Here is an 18,155-nt window from a genome sequence, read left to right on the forward strand (position 1 = left end):
TGGAAAGTTTTGGTAAACATGAATTCTTCTTTTTGTTTAACATATTCAACATCTGAATATGCTTTGATCTAAAGTAGTTCTGGTCATATGTTTAGAATGCATGTGCTCTTTTCTAGTCACCAAGAGTGAATTTTGCCCTCAGTCCAGATGCATACAGCTTGTTTAGAGCCGCAAATGTTTAATGAAGTTTTGAACCCTCCCCACCCCATCCCCTCCCCCCCTCCAAAAAAAACAACTTTCATTTTGATTAATTGTTATTGTTAAAATGGAAAAATTCATTTCCACGGTAGCATCAATAAATATGAGTAAATTAAAAAAATATATGATTAAAAGCAGCTACTGTTTTGTGTTTAGTGATATAAATAACTTTTTTGAAGCAAGTAGAGCCTGAAGAAGCTTATTTCAAATCGGAATGTTTTTCAACAACAATATTTGTGTTTGTGGTGCTATAAATGTTGTCATTTACATAAAAAAATCATCATAATGGTACCACAAAGAATTGCAGTAAAATTTGAGGTCCATATTACCCGCCTATGTTTCAGAAGCCTGGATTAAGAGGTGGCAGAGAAAATAGGGCTTAATATAAAAGCACGCCACACTTTTCAGATCATGTATCTACGAGAACCTTGGAAAAACGCGCATCATTTTCCTTAAACTTGTTGGTTAATCACATGAAACTGACAAGTTGACAATGAAACCTCCTGCAAATTTCCGCAAAATCAATTCTAACTGACTTTGCTGGTTGCACTTCAAAGTGCGCCATCTCAGATGCAAACTGCACACAGGCAGCTCTGGCTGTAAAGCAGTGAAGTAGCGAGTGGTAAGGGTTCGTGTGCGTAGGCGGGCCCGCAGGGAGTCGCTTTGGGGAAGAGGTCACAGTACACCGACGTCGCACCGCCTGCAGGTTCATTCTTGTTAACTCAGCCCAGCATGTGACTGCCGATAAGTCATATCACAATAACTCCCATCACTTCGCGCCATCTCTTCCTGTATGGCTGTGTTTCCTCTGCTCGCGTCCAAAGGGAGTGAAGCTCGCTGAAGGTTGCGCTGAAAACCTCTGGAGATGTTCTGGTTCACGCAGGGGCTTTGCTTCCTGCCCGCGTTTCTGGTCGTCTGGTCCTCCTGCACTTTCATCGTTTCTTATATTATTGCGCTATTTAGAGGCGATGTGGACATTGTATTCCCCTATATAAGGTACGTTTCTTTTGTCATATTTAAGAAAATAAATAAATAAAACAACAATTAAACAAAGCAGGTTTCCTAACTCTGATTTATGATCGCTACTTTAGTTTCGTTTTCCTCTTCAGTTATTTTGAGCTGGCCGGGCTCCAGCTGCTGTTTTATTTCTAATAACATAAAAGTGCGATTTTTTTATTTATTTGCTTATACTCTTACTTTAAATTTTGAAATACAAATGATAACAGAATGAGTTCAAAACGCGCAAAATGTTGTGATTTTAAGCTTATAAACATCAAAGAAACGGAGTTGGAAATTGGTTTAAATTTATAATAACAAATAAAAATCCTATTAGGATCATTGCAACGGAGATCTTTTTCTCTGCTTATTTTTCTAAAAACAACGTAGATTTAATTTTAATTTAATCATGAAATAGGCGTCAACGTATAAAGATAAAAAAAAAATACATGACAGGAAGTTACAATTTTACATCTGCTTTCTCAGAGTAGTAAAGAAAACATATTGTTTTCCAGATTTTTTACCAATAAAAATCTGAAAAAAATATTTTCTCTAACTAGACCAAAAGTATTTGGTAATATTTTGTGTTTTTGTTCAGAAATGTTGATATTGATACATCTATGCTAAATCTAATGCAGCAATCGTCTTGAAAAGGTTGTGTGTAATTAGTTTATTCTCAGAATAAATGCAGTTTTCTATGGGACGCTTTTCTATAGCAGACAAAGGGAAGTTAGTCAGTTTTTTGGGAAGAATTTAGACTTGAGAGTCAGACGAAAAACCCAAATCTACACTGGATATAATCCCAAAAGTTTAGCTGTTTTGCAAAGAATGGAGAAATATGTTAGTTTCTAAGTGTGCAAAGGTTAAGGCACTGAAAATAAATATAGATGCTACCATTTTAGGGTTTTTATGCATATAAAATGCAAATTCTGGTCATTTTGTGTCAAAATATTAGATAAAATATGTACAAAACTGTAAAAACTTTCTTCGTTTTCTCAGTGATACGGGTGCAAATCCACCCGAGAGCTGCATTTTTGGCCTTATGACCTTCATTTCTTCATGTGCAGGTATTTTTTTTCTTTTTTTTTTATTTCCCAGTGAGCATCTGCTTTAATTACGCAACTCTGGGTTCTCCCAAGGGAGGAACCAAGCTTCCCAGTGATGCTGCACTCATTTCCCCTTTTTATCCTGAAAATGAAAGCAAGCCTTTCTTTGACTTTGCGCTGTGACTTTTTGCCCAGGAACTGCCACCATTTACGCCAGATACAAATATGTGGAGAAGCTGAACGAGCAGAACAGCCTGGTCAAACCGTGCCTGAATCAAGCCGCGCTCGTGTTTGGGTTTGCCGCCTGTTTTGGGATGTGCATCGTTGCTACTTTCCAGGTATTTCTTCCTCCACATGTTAAGAATTTAATATTACATAAAGTGACCTTTAATTGTTTTTTTTAATATTATTATTATTCTTTTTACCTGCAGGAAACAGCAGTGACGATAGTCCATGATCTCGGGGCGTTTGTGTTTTTCGTCTCTGGAGTTTTTTACATAATCCTGCAGACTGTAATATCTTTCCAAGCGTCTCCTTATGGGTCGTCCACCTGTGTGCGTCGATTCCGCTTGTTCTTCGCAATAGTTGCTGCAGCTGCATTTTTTCCCAGTATCCTTGTTGGAGCTGCTTGGTTTGGATTATCAAAGTTTTATTTTTAATCTGCATGACGTGTGTTTGTGTCGTTATCGGCTCTGTGCAAGTTTTCCTAAACCAATAACTCAGCTGTGATCTGTGCGTATTTCGTTAAACAAACCACCCTCCACCGGCACACATATGACAAAGTAGGTTAAGTTTTTATTCTCTGTAATCGTCATTAATATTTCTTACCATCAGAATGAAGGTAACACCTCCCCCCCAGCTTGATTAGTAGTCTGCACTTGGTGCGAATGGAACTATGAGAAATATAGTTTGCAAGTTTTGAGGCACTGAAGCTTTGAGTTTAAGTTAAAAAAGCATTATGTATATTTTACATGCAAAATATGCACAAAGCTCTGGCTGCAACACTTTATTAATTACATGCACATTATTGAATACATGTGACAAGGATATAAATTTAAGCCACATGTTCCTGTCTTTTCCATCACCTTGTTATCTTTTGCTAATTTATGTGACCGTAATCATCTCTCTAACAAAATCTAGTTCAAATCTGGGCATTGACACAGTGGAACCTTGTGTTAATACATTTAAAGAAGGCAGTATGTATTTATTTCTTAGGAAAAAAATGTTACTTATATCTTTAAGATCTATCCAAAATATACAAACCAGAGCAAAAGCCGTCACATTGTGAAAGACCAGCAGTTTGTGAAGTTTTTTTTCCCTGTCTTTAAATTCAGTACAAGCACAATACTGTGCTTTTAATCAGTGAGTAGAAACCCAGATGAGGAATTTAATAACTTATAAAGTAATTATTAAATCAATTTGAAACACACATATGGATGTATTTAAAGATATCAGGACGAAAACTGCAATCAAGCATGAAGCCAAAATGTCTGTAATTAAGAGTAGGGGTGTCAAAAACCTGAATGTTCTTAAAGGGCCAGTTGTGCCAGAATATATTGATGAAACCAATTAAATTGTTAAAATATCAATAAATAGCTGTTCCTCCAGGATTTTGTGATTGTTTTAGTGGATTTTTGCAATCAAAATGACAGATTTAGAAATGTTTGTAAGGAATTTTTACAATATTTGCGCTAATGTAAGATGTTAAATGTGACTTTTTATTACTCGTATCGATTACAGAGTGTAAAATCAAGTGAGGTTGAGGTAGCAGTTTATTAAATTCAATGTTTTTGACCAATTTTGAGAAAATGTTCATAAAAAAAAATGAAGATCTGTTGATTTTGTGGGAATTTTCCAGAATTGTGAAAATCTGGAGGGACTTATTGATGTAATTTAGAGTCTAGAGGGCCACGTAAAAGCTATGGCGGGTCACATTTGGCCCCAGGGCCTTAAGTTTGACACCTATACCTTAGAGGAAAAAAACCCCTGATGAAGAGACCAATTCTAATCTAATTACATAAATACGACAAAGAAACAACTAAACGCCAGGAATCTGGAAACTAAAGAATCAACTAAATCTGGAACAAAAATATTGAGAGAACAATAAATAACCACAAAATACAGATGATTGCCTCATGATTAGAAAGCTGCCATATGAATTAAACATCAAAGGAAATAAATATATTACCATAAAGCCAATTTAATTACACGGGTAAATTATTAAAAGATGAACAAGTTTGAATCAAGTTTAAGAAAGTTTGGAAACTTTAATTAATAACACTAAAGTATTTAGTTAATATCTCATGTAGCATGATTGTGTTAGATATTCAAAGGTCTCCATTATTCTGTGGTTTCTATCCTGTTAAAGGGGTTATCTGGTCAAAATTATGGGGCTCCATTTGTGCCAAAAGTATGTTCATATTCCATACCAAAAAAGTGAAAAATATGGAATATTTTTGGACCAATACCTCATTAATTCACTCGTTCAGATACTTCTGTGAGCATTTGTGACTTATTCACATCTGATTCCATGCAGGATTATCCGTTCCACGTGGCCAGTGCCGTGTGCGAGTGGGTCGTTGCCTTCAGCTTCGTCTGCTTCTTCCTCACGTACATTGACGATTTCAAAGTGAGTATCACAGGCCATGAATCAGAAATGTTTTTGCTTTTTTTTGTTTTCTAAAAGCTTTTGTTTTCCTGCAGATGTTTAAGTTGCAAGTGAGGACAGAATATGAGGACTAGACGATCACCGACGTCATTTCAATGAATTTGTGTATTTTATGTATTTTTTTTTGCACTAGAGCTTTTTATACAATCATGTATTTTTGCTACTTGAATTGTTTCACATATTTTCCTATACCTGATCATTACCAGTGTTTTTTTATTTTATTTACCTTTTTATACAATAATTTTATACGCGTATTAACTTTTTCCTGTTTAAGCACCACTTTGCACTTTGACTGTTGCCACAGCATCGTGACACATCCTCTAAGACCAGTGGCCACTAATAAGAGAAGTTCATCACACATTTTACATGTGACACATGCAGCGCATGAGGGAAAACGAAAAAACCGCTAAAAATGAATCGAGGTTCTTATATTTGATGCTTCCTTTGTATGTACTGTAAAAATGTGTTCGAGTTGTTTTTTTAAAATAAGTTAAACTTTTGTTGCAGTAGCAGGTGCAAGTTTAGACTAGTTTAGTTTTGTTTTTACCGTTTTAGAAAGCAGCCAAGTGCGTCACGTCAAATATATACCCTAAGGAAACAGGAAGTCATGAATATGCCTATTGAAACTGTAAATACTTTGATCAACTAAAAAGGTAGAGCAGACAAAAATGTTTAATCTTTTATTTATAGGAATTGTTAATGAGGAAAACAATTGTGCCAAAAATTTTTTGTGGTAAAATAATTTTTTTTAAAAGCTGGATAAAATTTGTTTAGTGTTGAGAATTTTTCAATGCTTATGCTCATTGGATTTTTCTACATTTTTCAGTGTGAGATTACACTACTGCAACCAAATGTTAATTTATTTTAAGGTTTTTATGCATCGAAGATCGCCGATGGCAGAGTAACCCGACATATACTGTACATAGGCTGCGTAAAAAGACAATCATCATTTCCTGAACTTAGCTCACCAACATGGAGGCCTTAAAGTCCACCAAGAAGAGACTGAAAACTTACTGTGACACAAAGTAATAAAAAAGTACGGTTTGGAATATTTCTAAGAAATAAAGTGCCTTTCTTACAGGGACAATAAGAGGTGAGACATGTCCAGTCTGCATATAAACTCGTCCAGTTTTTGTACTTAATGTTTATTTTTCTTCAAACTTTGATTATAAATCGTCCTGCACAGTATTCCAGATTATGTGGACAAAACTCACCTTCACTACAAATGTCTTTACAAGAGAAAATGTAACTGTATCCAGCAAACTACTGTCGTACTTTTGACGAAATGTACTGTAGAGATTATTTTAAACATCTGATAAATAAACTACACGTTTTGTATCAATACATTCGTCTTTAATGGAGACCAACATCATTTCTTTATATTTTATATGTTTAATTAGTGACTGCTCATGTAGTGTTGGTGCTTTTCCTGCTGACAAAGACAGAAGGTTTGGTTAAAAATGCTTTTTAACAAAATAAAGCAGTAATACTCCAAACTTACTGACAGCCTTGTAAAAATGTCTGAAAAGACTCAAAATAAATTGCAGCAGAATGTTCTAATTTATAGGAAACTCAAAATGCACTGGCATGTTTTAAATAATTCTTTAACTTGTCTTAAATTAGTCTGAAATTTGATGTGACGAAAAGACCCATTTCTCTTGTGCTTGAAAATGGGAAACACAAGAGTTCATACTCATAAAGCGAGACAGAAAATCTACTTGTGAAGAAAATAAATCTTTAGCAATAACTAAAAATCGACAAAGTTTACTGTTAGAGCTGCAGATGTGTCAGTGCAAAAGTATCTCTGAAATAAACAATTTATTTAATTTAAATAATATGAAAAACATTTTTAAATGATTATGCTACTGACGTACAACAGCCAGAAAATAAATTTATTACTTATAACAAAAAAAGGTGAATTATTTTGACTCACGCAGCAACATCAACATTTAATTTATGTAGAAATTATAATTCTATGTCTGAAATAACATAACACTAAACTAATTATTGTTTGTTTTTATGTCCACAAAGTACTTAATATCATACAGTCAAGTTTGTGCAACAGCATCAGATTTTTAAACTCCAATATAAACACCTCCAGTTTCATAATGTCAAGAAAAGAAAATGTTTTAAATCTTTTTAATTTCCTCATTAAAAAATTGAAGTAAGCGTAATTTTGCAAGATTTATGAGCCAAATTAGTCCTAAATACCACAGAGAGAAAAGTGTAGCTGCTAAATCTTACAATCGGTTTCATGATGCAGCAAATATCTCAGTTCAAACCAGCATTAATAATAAGGAGAATTTCATATTTTGATGCCAAACCTTAATGCATTGCGCAGCACTAAAGGTTAAAGATGCTAATTTAGAGACTTGATTTAAATGTTTAATAGCTCCTCAGGTCAAAGTTCATCTCCCACTGCGTCATTCTTAATACTTGAACAGAAATAATAGCTTGTTATGTGAAAGCAGGACTCCAACTACTACATCGCGCAAACAGTGCTGTGTTCGAACGACATTCATTTAAAAGATGCGATCCAAAATGATTCCAAACAACTGAAAAACAAATATAAAGTCAGCTTGCTGACAAGCAGCAAAAGGATTGTTGACCATTTCCAGAAGAATTACAATCATCCAAGCACCTTCATGTGAACATCTCCACAACCTGCAGCAGCAAAGAGCCAGCAGGAAGCGCCTGGTGCAGCGAACGGCCTTAAACACGGAGCTGTGCAGCGGCAGAGATCAGTCACTGAACGACGATTCGCTGTCAGAGCTGGTGGCAGGAATATCCTCATTCTCTGTGCCGCTTGCTGCTCCACCAGGCACCGGCGCGTCAGGTGTGCTGTTGTTGGCAAAATATGATTAGATTCAAGTTTACTTAACAGGAAACTGTCATTTTGAGACTTATGAGTTAAAAAAATCTAACTTACTCGAGCAGATTTGGGTCCAAACCTTCCATAAGCATTTTGTTACGAATAGCCATTTGTGGAACTCCCTGGATAAACACATTATTAAAAATATTTTTAAAAATAATTTTTTTTTTAATGAAAGTTTTATTAACAGTAATATTACATAACATCTTACCACTTGAACCATTTTCAGGTAACGTGCATAACGTTGGTCCTTGGCCACAGTCATGACATTCTCTGGAACCGCTTCTGCTTTTTGTGGTGCAGGTGCAGCTTCTGGTTGACTCTGATTGGGCTGCAGCACAAAAAGACGCAAACAGTTCTTCACAAAACCAGAAGCCTTTGGCTACACACAATAACTTGACGGTTAAAAGATGCAACTGCATTCAAATACAGAAACAAGAGTCTGTATTTTGGCGACAATTCCAACCGAAACATGTTCTCTGTTTTTCTGATAATTGAGTTTTTTCCTAATTAATTAAAAATTTATTTTTCTAATTAATTTTCTTTCATCTGAGAGCAACAGACCAAGGAACCAAAAAGACTCGAAAATCCTTCAAAAATAAATATAGGATCCTATTAAATCTGTTTGATTTTTTTCCTAAATTCCACTTTTTTCATTTGAATAATTCTGAATTCTATTTTAACCATGTTTTTTAGCCCCAAAATATGTAGTAAAGGTGAGAATTTGTGAAAAAAAAAATCAACAAATCAATAGCTAGAGGTATAAATTTACTGATATTCTGTACCAGTGGTTCAACAGAACATTAGTTTTACAAGGCATATTTTTTAAGAACTCAAACATTATCTGCAAAATTAAGAACTTGGTTTTTAAAAATGCTTAAGAGTTGAACTACAAGAAATAAAAGTTTGTGCACGTTTAAATAATGATCAGTAACTATTTTTTTTCTCTTAAATCTGCAGCTGCAGCACTTGAGAATCAAATGCAAAAATATTTGTAATAAATTTGTTTGTGGTTGAGTCCGTTTTCCTACCTGTGAGGGAGGAGCTCCCCCTGCTGTTACACCGTCTGATTGGTTCTGACTGGCGCTAACCGGTCCATTGGTCTGGACACTTTGCTGCTGGTTGAGTCCATCCACTGTGACTTCGTCCAGTCCAGGAATGGATGACAACTGCTCAGAAAAAAACAAAAAAATCATCAACAAAATGACAAACATACATTAAAACTACTTGTTGTTTGTGTCAGAACTTACTTTGGCCTCCAAAATACACAAAGTGGTTTCGATTTGTTGTATGCGAAGGGAAATGTTTGAAAGTTTCTGTAGTGGGAGGGTTGAAATAAGATGATTAGTGACTTCAATCAGACAATAAATGTATCCTGAAATAGAGAGAAATAAAAAACAAACCTCCTCGCACACAGTAGAGAATCGGTTAAGGAAGCGAACTGTGTGCACAACAAATTGATTGAGATGGGCGACGACTCTCCTTTGTTGTATAGCAGGAACCTAAGAAAGCAGACAGAAGGCAGAGATGAAAGAATCTACTCATAGTTGAAAGGAAATCTGCAAGTACAAGTGTCTAAAAAAATTATAATAACAAACAGACATAAAGAGAGGATGAAGACAGTAGCTGGGTTTCCATTTCAAGTTTGCGCACAACTTCGCAATTGCAGTGTTTCCATTAAATAAAAAACGCAACTATAATCACACATGAATTTCACTGTTCACAGATAAGTTATTAAAAAACGCCACCTCCAAATACTTCCTGCCATCTTCTTCTTCGTGGTTTGTTTCAGTGGCAACATCCGGTTGGTGATTATGTGACTGGTATGAAGCGGGAAATAAAGTGTTTCCATTTTCAGATTTATTGCAACACTGCAGTCTGGCTACAACATCACAACAACTCTTTGAAGATAATTAGATTATATGAGTTAAGACAACATTAATAGCTCCTTTGGGATAAATAGAGTATCTATGAATTTGAATTTGAATTTGAAGTGGACGGACTTTAAGATCCCCTCAACTTCTTATTTATGTCTATTCCCTCCAGTTACTTTGTGCTTGTAGGAAAAATTCAACTGCCTTATTTTTGGAAAACAAAGATTGCAATGAACGACGGATTATAGCCGATGTCAGTTTAATGTTTGAATATAATTTAAAAGTGGACAACTAAAAGTAACTTAGAAACGAGCCAGAGTTTTCCCTGCAGAAACCGAGAATATCCTAAACATCACTTGAGACGAACTGTTTCGTTATGCTTCTATTTCCTCAGTCAGCTTTTAAAATGACAACCAACGAGTTTAAAACACGAACCTTAGTGAGATCAACTCCAGACCCAACGATAGGCAGACCGTCTTCGTCCATGTCGGGTTTTAAAAACTGTAGACAAAATAAGACATTAAAGGGAGGAAAGACTGAAAGCTGTAACCCGGTCATGTGACTCCGAAATACGTGACCTTTGCGTCGTGACGTCGCAAAAATGAGTTTTATTTTGAAGACGCAGTTTTTTAAAAATTGATTTGAACCGACTTTTACAACCACGTATCGTTAAATTGACTCCCTTTATACACGGTCTGGATAATGTAGGATGTGTAAGTACTCTGGGAAAAAAAAGGAAAAATAGTTTCGTATTATTGAGGCTTTTATTTTGAAAAGCGGAAACTCGATAGGGGAGTTGAGGAAGGGACGATTGCGTTCTAACAACGCAACCGGCTGAAACAAAAATATTTTATAGCAGATTTTTTTGCTCGCTAATGGAGGCTCTCAAATCAAAACAAAAAATGATCGGTATGTATCTGACTTAAATGGTTTTAATTAAATTAATCGCTGACTATATTTTAACTATTAATCTGATATTTGGGACCCGTCTATTTAATGAAATCGTTACATTTTTAAACAACCACCCTGCTGCGCAATGGAAATGATCATCGTTTTGCTTGGGACTTTTTTACATGATTAAATATTACACTTTGTTATTTAAACCAGAGCTGTTAATTTATTAGTCGGCGCAATTAAATGAGGTTTCTCCAGGAATTATTCCAGTTCATAACCGGTCAACTCAGATGATCACATAACGAACTGAATATATATGAATTAATAATTGTGTGTTTTTCTTGTTTAAATAGATTACTACTTCTATAATATGTAGATAATTGAAGAAGTATTTGAAAAAAATCGAAAAATTAAAAGATAGCTGCAAGTGAAACTCTACAAACTCCTCCTGAGTTACTTATTGCTGCCCTCTAGAGATCATTTATTCACACTACACCTTTCTGTTCCAGACCCATGCTTGCCTTTGCCGTCCCTTCGCCTCCTGGTGCCCCCTTTGCAGCTTCTGTCTGCTGCCATGTGGCATGTGGTGAAGCAGAAGGACGTGATGAACTACTGGAAGGTGCAGGAGTTTGTGTGCATGGTGACGGACGCAGTGCCATGCCTGATCAACCCACAACAGAGAGCACAGCTCCTCCTCGGCCTTAGAGCCAGGGTCAGCAGCAGTTTGTGTCACAAGCAAATGTTTTCCTTTCTCATGTTTGCGGTAATAGCATTTATTGGCATTTTCAGCTGATCTTGGAGCTCTGCAAAGGCTCTGCTTTAGGAGAAGTTGACGCTCAAGGAATCCAAAATTACTTGGAGAGGCTGCCTGTTAGTTCTGCAGATGTAAGTTTAAAAAAATAACTATTAACGGTTTAATTCACACTTGTTTAACGATGCAATCTCCGCAGCAGTGCATGGATCCAGATGTTAAAACGACCGAGTCAACTTTTGTTGCACTTGTTCAGAGCTTGCTTAAAGATCCGGCAGAGAGGGCCTACTTTTTTCAGGTGAAGATGATTTGAATTCATAATTTCTCTGTTTGATATAAGGAAACAGTTTTAAAGATGATAAATTGTTTGTGACAGGAGGTGTTCCCTGCTGAATATGGTCAACAGTATGATGCAGCGCTACAGGTGTTATTGTGGGAGCTGCTATCAAGGCTGGAGAAGCTACTTCCGGTTCCGGACCTCAAGCAGGTACAGCTCCGTAAAAATTATTCAGACCAATATAAGGTAGTTAAGGTGGTTTTCCATATTTTTTATGATGACTTTAATCTAATTTAGGGCATCAACGTAAAGGGGGGTGAACACCAATGCATGCTACAGAATTTTTAAACGCATGTTTCGGTTTCTTTCCACTCTATCATATAAAATCCCCCCCCACTCCCCTCCAAAAAAAAAGTTTGTGGTTGTAAGGTAAAAAAAACCCTGAACATGTTCAAAAGGTATGATTATTTTTGGAAGGCAGCACAAGTATTCAGCTTATTTTTGTTTTAAGGTTTATTTTTGACCGCCGTATGCGTTGTACAATGGCTGCTGGAAAAGGCTAGAGTTTTGTTGTTTACTTACCATCCAGAATCCACTTGCTGCATTCTTGTTGCTTGTGCAGGAGGCTCTACTTTTGCTTTTTAAAGATGTACGGTTGTATAATCATATGTCTGTTTGCAGTCATTTTTATGTACGTTGAGTTGCAGCAGCTTTTTTGGATTTAAAATGGCCAGAGACCCAAAACAGCTCAAACTACATGGAACTGAGTAGACTGATTTCCCATTATCTAAGAATAATTTTGTGCAAAAAGGTATTGAACATGTTTTGCATAGGCCATAGACATATCCTGACATGTTCAAGGAAGCTTAGTAGGTCACCTTTAATAGATCTGCTCTGTGTCTGCAGACGACCGCCTGGTTCATCTCTGCTCCGTCTGTTTTGGAAGATTGCATCCAGTCGTCATCAGAGGAGCTAAGCTCCGTCTTCAAGCACTACAAAAGCTCAGGATTACTGAAGATGACATGTAAGTTGAGACGAAACAGCACACCACTTGGAAGTATTCTTCAATAAAATAGTTTTCTTCCTTCACAGATGGGCCATGTTCTACCATTGGCAGCTGCATCATGTCTGCTCTGTCAGTTCCTCCCTCGCAAAAGACAAATCTATCCGTTGGACTGGATTCTGTTCACAACTACGCAAACACGCTGACCCGTATCACTCTGGCTGAGGCAGGGCAGTGCAGCGTTGTAGCCTTTTACACCGAAGTGGAAGTCAGAGCGTCTGATCTGGACGCAGAATCACCTGAGATCCAAGTTCAGACAGAGTGTTACGAAGAAGAAATAGTTGCTTTGAGGGCAGGTGTGAGTGGCGGTGGTGAGGAGGAACCCGGGGAAGCTGCGGGTGTTGCTAAAGCTTTGGAAACTTTGACCAAAACGTTTGCATTGAGGAAGGAGAGCGTAGGAAGTGAGATTGGGCCGTTGTATCCGTCAGATGAAACACGGGACAAAACGGAGAGAACAACAGAAGACGACACAGAGATGACAGAAGCTGTGGACAGCTACCAGCCTGTCGTTCGCCAGGACATTGCCGATGTCTTTGGTGAAGCAGATGCTTTGCAGGAACCCGACATCTGCACCTCCACATGTTCACAGACAGGTTCGCCAAGATGGCAGAAGATGGAGGAAGTGAGGATGACGGCAGGAGAAAAGAACGACGCAATAAAAACGTACAGAAACATTCCTGCCATAATTGTTTTGTAAATTTTAATTTAAATCACAAACGACAGCTTGCGTGAGCTTTATTTCTTACAGCTGCAGCATAAGCTTTGCATTTAAATCCCTTTATTTCCATAATGCACTCCCAACTCATTTATGTTAACTTTGTTTGAGCTCAACAAATACAATCTAACCATTACAGAAAACATACATTTGCTTTACTTTTTTTTTTTTCATTAACTTTGGTGTAAGTGGTCAAGTAAACTAATCAAATCTACTTACTACGCTGCTAACAGAAAGTACATATTTTCTAGGTTTGTTTGTTTTTGTTGGCAAGTTTGATTAATCTGCAATCTGTTTTTCAAGTTGTAGAAAAATATACGAACGTTTTTTTTTAATTGTGGGTTTTTATTTCACAGGAATGCTGCTGATGTGACCTTTGACCCTTCTGTGGTTGCAATCAAAGGAACAGACAAAGGTAACCTGACTTGTTGAATAACTGAATTGATAATCCCACTAGAAATACTTTGTACAGCTCCTTTTTGCCAGCAGGACAACTCATCCTGTAACACTTCAAAGAAGGGATGGATACAGTTAATCAATTTACAACTGATTGTTGATTAATGGTTCAATAAGTTAAATTTAGTTCCAGTTAATAATGTCCGCTTAGTCCGTCTTTTAGTGTTGTAGTTTGAACTCCATCCAGCAGAGGGCGCCGCTGGTCATCCTTGAGCATAGACTTTTTTTCTCATTTCACAAGTGAAATAAGTTGCCAGTGGAACTTGTAATGTTTTATGAATATTAAGGAGTTATTGACTTACAACAAGCCCATAAATCTTGCTGGGAAGTACCTGCAAGTTAGTTTTTGTCTTATTTCATGACTGCTAAGACGTCTGAACTACAAACTAGACCAAAAATACTTTGTAAGATTAAATTTTTTTGCAGTGAGACTCTTGACCAGCAGTGCCAGTGATTAAATGTAAAACGATCCGGTTTAATTCCGCTCTTTACCTTCTGTCTTTATTCAGATGAGGTAATGTCAATCATCTTCACCTGCTCTCGTTGTCCCTTCCACGTCTCGGACGCCGCCAGTCCTCCTCACTTCCACATGCAGAGCGTTTGCACCGAGGTGTATAGGAGCTTCACAGGGGAGAAATTTATCCCGTCCCCGTCCAGCTCAGATGAAATATTCACGTCCATCAAGCTTTTTCCTAAAGGAAACGCAGAGAGCCAAGATGGCGGTCACCACGCTCACAGCAAGAAGAGATCTCTGATGTGTGAAACGTGTGGGAAAACTTTCACTCGGACGTCTGACGTGAGGAGACACCAGCTCACTCACACAGGGGAGAGACCCTTCCATTGCTCACAGTGCGACCGAACCTTCCAACACTCCTGGGATTTAGCGAAGCACGAGAGCAAACATCACGGCGTGGCGATTTCCTTCTCCTGTCAGCTGTGCGGCGGCTCCTTTGCCAACCTGCGGACGCTGACCGTCCACCACAAGAAATCGCACTTGTCGGAGAGCCAGCTGCCTCACATCTGCTCCATCTGCAGCAGGAGCTTCCCCACCGACGACGAGCTGCTGGAGCACAGGAAGTCCCACGTCAGCATCAGGCGCTACATCTGCCAGCAGTGCGGCGACGGCTTCGATACGCTGCTGGCCCGCGCCCAGCACAGGCAGGCGCATCAGGTGAAGCGGCAGTTCAAATGCCCAAACTGCGAGAAAACGTACACCCGCAGGTCTGACGTTAAGCGACATTTATCCACTCATACTGGGGAGCGACCACATCAGTGCAAGCAATGCAACAAACGGTTCTCTGTCCGTTTTATGCTGGTCAAGCACCTCCGGGTTCACACGGGAGAGAGACCTTTCCAGTGCGCCCACTGCTCCAAAAGCTTCACGCTGGCATCCGTGCTGGCCCGACACGAGCGGATGCACACGGGGGAGAAACCGTTCCTCTGCTCGCAGTGTGGGAGGGGGTTTTTATCGCAGGGAGAACTCTCCAAACATCACAGGTCACACCTGGATGACAGGCCGTACTCCTGTCCGCAGTGTGAGAAACGATTCAAGAGCAAAAAAACCCAGCAGGAGCACATTGCCTCCCACAGCGGTGCACGGCCATACCCTTGCACTCACTGTGGGAAGGGCTTCTCCAAGCCGTACGCCCTAACCAGACACAACCTCATCCACACCGGGGAGAGGCCATTCCCCTGCGGACACTGCGAGAAGTCCTTCCTGACGCTCAGCGAGGCTCAGCTGCACCGCAGGATTCACACCGGGGAGAGGCCATACCCCTGCGACGCCTGTGAGCTCAGGTTTAAGAGCTCGTCAGAGCTAGCGCGCCACAAACGCAGCCACTCCGGACAGAGGAGGGAGAAGCCGACCTGCGAGCTGTGTGGGAAAACATTTCCATCAAAGGCCAAACTGAACAAACATATGGAGATGCATATGGAAGCTGCTGACCTCAGTAAGGAGGCATTTAGATAATCGTATGTCATATGTGTGAAATTATAGCTTCATTTAATGCATCAACCTGTGGGTAAATTATGTGGAACATGTTTTTTTTTTTTTACTTGTTTGATAGAAATCAATCCAACATTAAGTTAAAATCATAGATGAGTTCAATAAATGACTCTTGCTCCATGAATGTTTGCTTCACTTTCTTATTGTTTTATAGTATAAATATAATCTTTAACACAAGATAAGCAAACAACATATATTACATTTCAGCCTTTAAATATGGAAAATGTGTTGTCTTTGTAAATGTGTGAAATCAATGTGGATTTTTTTTTTTTGTCAGAAATTTTCCTCGGTGACTTCATTTATTTATTTGTTTGAAGTAAACTTGATATTAACTTTGGAAGACATCATTGTATAGAAGCGCAGTTTAGTGAAACATTAGTGTTGATCATTCTAACCGGTAATAAAACAAAAAGACGAAACAAAGTCCACTGGCTTTGGGACTTTTTTCCTTTACGTCAGGTGATGTTTTTCCTTATTCGAAGAAGTAAATGAATGATTTACTTAGTGGATAATAGCGCAGCAGCTTAAAAGTGTATGACCTCCAAATTTTGCTGCTATAACTCCAGAAACCACATATCCCCCCTCAGTCATAATGTCAGTGTTATGGTCCTCCTTATAAAAGGTATCATCTGAATGAGTTTAATTAACTGAGAGGTTTTAATGAGCTCTGGCTGATTGGGGGAAAGCCATTCGTCGAGCAGGAATCACCTCCATAAAACCGGCCCAGCCGTTAAACGGGGCACCAGCGTGTGACTGTGTCGCCCACTCAGCCGACAGAGTGCAATAAATGCACAGTAATAGTGGGAAAGGGTCAGAGGTCTGAAATTGGCTTTCTATTATTAGATCAGCAGGTGTTTGGAGTGAATCCCGGCAGACTGGATGCTGTGCGTAGAGTAATGGTGCTGCATGCAAAGTGAAGGCCATATGTTGGGTTATAAGTCATTTATATTTATATTTATCTGAGAGAAATGACAGAATGCTGCAGCATGTAAAATAAAAACTAAATTAAAACCAGTTATATTACAAAATTAAGTTATATATAAGCACAAAATAGACCAGAAAATGTTACTGAATTTGTTTGGGGTTATTCAAACAAAGATTTTAACTCACCAGAATAACATGTGTGGTATTTTATTTTGTGTGTTGCTTTGACATTCCACCACACCCTCCATATTTCTTGAAGCATTTTGCACCAAATAATATATTCTATAATGTGAGCACACTTAATCATTGAGAAAAAATATATTAATCCTTACTGGGGTTTTTTAATCAAAAAAGATGAATCATCCAGTTAAAAATACTGTAAAAACTGAATTAATTTATAATGAATTATCTTAACAACCTCCACCCTACTCACTTGATATCACTGCTGACATGTTACTTTGCTTTATTTAACAATAGACAACTAAAAATATACCTATAAAAGTTTGCATAATGTAATCAAACTGGCATTGAAAGGATTCAAATTATTACATTTTAATAATAGATTAAAACTACATTTAATAGTTTTAATCAAGACTGAAGTTGACCAAAGTATTTGAACCTATAAGAAAACAGAAAACAACAACAATCGTGCATTTTTATTGCAATTTTCTATTATTAATGACTCAAAAAGTTGTACATTTTCAATTTGGATGTAAATATTTTGGCTAATATTTTGCATACTGAAGATAAATTCTTTTAAAAACAGTCTAAAAATGGTAATAGCTGCCTGTTTTAATAGTTCAAAAGGTTTTCTTTATATCAGTGGGAGTTTCAAACAATTTACATATTGTAAAGGTTTACAATACGTGGGTAGGTCGTAACCCTAGAGATAAACATATTTGGAAGAACAATACATTTAAAATAATGCTTTGGAATTCAAGTTGTGGCTTTTATAACATTATTATGAATCACTAAGAGCAAAAAAGAGTAACAAAGTAGTACTTTGCATATCTGTTTCTGCTAACTTTGAAGTATTTAGTCATTTGAATTAAGCGTAGTAAGCACACCAGAATTACTTCTCCATATTTATTGATAATTGGACAATAACATTTATTTCAGCTATACCTGTGTAATAACTTTTACAAGCCAGTCGTTTGGCTTGTAAAAGTTGTTATTTTTGCCACATTATGTAATTTCCATTAATTTTCTTAATGTGAAAAATTCTAGAGTATTTTAACCCTAACCATATTTTCCAGGCATATTAAATATTGATACTGTTAATAATTAATTTTTATTATTTCTTTCTGTAGCTCTAATTGGTTTCACTAATGCTTTCTTTTCAGATATAATACTTTCGAAAAATACGTATTTTCTACTAACCAACAGGTGTTCATTCATTGTTTTCCAAGAATTGTT

At 37.4% G+C, this 18,155-nt stretch overlaps 3 protein-coding genes across 4 annotated transcripts; 2 read left to right on the top strand and 1 right to left on the bottom strand.

The window, feature by feature from the left end:
- The first annotated feature begins 292 nt into the window (after window positions 1-292).
- On the top strand, window positions 293-6,250 carry dram1 (DNA-damage regulated autophagy modulator 1). Its single transcript, XM_008400535.3, has 7 exons — window positions 293-1,194; window positions 2,194-2,261; window positions 2,436-2,578; window positions 2,672-2,849; window positions 2,964-3,022; window positions 4,777-4,869; window positions 4,944-6,250. The coding sequence occupies exons 1-7, from the start codon at window positions 1,064-1,066 to the stop codon at window positions 4,980-4,982; spliced, it is 711 nt and encodes a 236-aa protein (XP_008398757.1). The 5' UTR covers window positions 293-1,063; the 3' UTR covers window positions 4,983-6,250.
- A 529-nt stretch (window positions 6,251-6,779) lies between these two features.
- Window positions 6,780-10,244, bottom strand: washc3 (WASH complex subunit 3). Its single transcript, XM_008400536.3, has 7 exons — window positions 10,090-10,244; window positions 9,184-9,282; window positions 9,031-9,096; window positions 8,812-8,949; window positions 7,992-8,111; window positions 7,838-7,902; window positions 6,780-7,749 (listed from the first exon to the last, which is right to left on the bottom strand). The coding sequence occupies exons 1-7, from the start codon at window positions 10,210-10,212 to the stop codon at window positions 7,650-7,652; spliced, it is 711 nt and encodes a 236-aa protein (XP_008398758.1). The 5' UTR covers window positions 10,213-10,244; the 3' UTR covers window positions 6,780-7,649.
- Window positions 10,245-10,436: 192 nt separating this feature from the next.
- LOC103459182 (uncharacterized) lies at window positions 10,437-16,238 on the top strand. Of its 2 annotated transcripts, none has more exons than XM_008400537.3 (9): window positions 10,437-10,563; window positions 11,058-11,260; window positions 11,338-11,433; window positions 11,499-11,597; window positions 11,676-11,786; window positions 12,483-12,600; window positions 12,669-13,302; window positions 13,711-13,769; window positions 14,320-16,238. In XM_008400537.3, exons 1-9 carry the CDS (start codon window positions 10,530-10,532, stop codon window positions 15,777-15,779), a joined length of 2,814 nt encoding a protein of 937 aa, XP_008398759.2. In that variant the 5' UTR covers window positions 10,437-10,529; the 3' UTR covers window positions 15,780-16,238. The 2 variants fall into 2 exon arrangements, with proteins under 2 accessions (XP_008398759.2, XP_008398761.1); XM_008400539.3 differs by having other exon boundaries at window positions 11,502-11,597.
- Window positions 16,239-18,155: the final 1,917 nt, after the last annotated feature.

The sequence above is a fragment of the Poecilia reticulata genome, chromosome 23 (genome assembly GCF_904066995.2).
Source record: "Poecilia reticulata chromosome 23, P_reticulata-male-v2, whole genome shotgun sequence".
Classification (NCBI taxonomy): Eukaryota; Metazoa; Chordata; class Actinopteri; order Cyprinodontiformes; family Poeciliidae; genus Poecilia; species Poecilia reticulata.

Bases quoted from the DNA above. Each gene is read 5' to 3' on its own strand.
- LOC103459182 (XM_008400537.3), top strand. From the start codon at position 10,530: ATGGAGGCTCTCAAATCAAAACAAAAAATGATCG. The intron at 11,598-11,675 runs GTGAAGATGATT...TGTTTGTGACAG, and splicing joins AGAGGGCCTACTTTTTTCAG to GAGGTGTTCCCTGCTGAATA. The intron at 13,770-14,319 runs GTAACCTGACTT...GTCTTTATTCAG, and splicing joins AATCAAAGGAACAGACAAAG to ATGAGGTAATGTCAATCATC.
- washc3 (XM_008400536.3), bottom strand. From the start codon at position 10,212: ATGACCGGGTTACAGCTTTCAGTCTTTCCTCCCTTTAATGTCTTATTT. The intron at 8,950-9,030 runs GTAAGTTCTGAC...TTTTCTGAGCAG, and splicing joins TGTGTATTTTGGAGGCCAAA to TTGTCATCCATTCCTGGACT. The intron at 8,112-8,811 runs GTAGGAAAACGG...TTTGTGCTGCAG, and splicing joins GGGGAGCTCCTCCCTCACAG to CCCAATCAGAGTCAACCAGA.
- dram1 (XM_008400535.3), top strand. From the start codon at position 1,064: ATGTTCTGGTTCACGCAGGGGCTTTGCTTCCTGCCCGCGTTTCTGGTC. The intron at 2,262-2,435 runs GTATTTTTTTTC...CTTTTTGCCCAG, and splicing joins CTTCATTTCTTCATGTGCAG to GAACTGCCACCATTTACGCC. The intron at 2,850-2,963 runs GTATCCTTGTTG...CCAATAACTCAG, and splicing joins TGCAGCTGCATTTTTTCCCA to CTGTGATCTGTGCGTATTTC.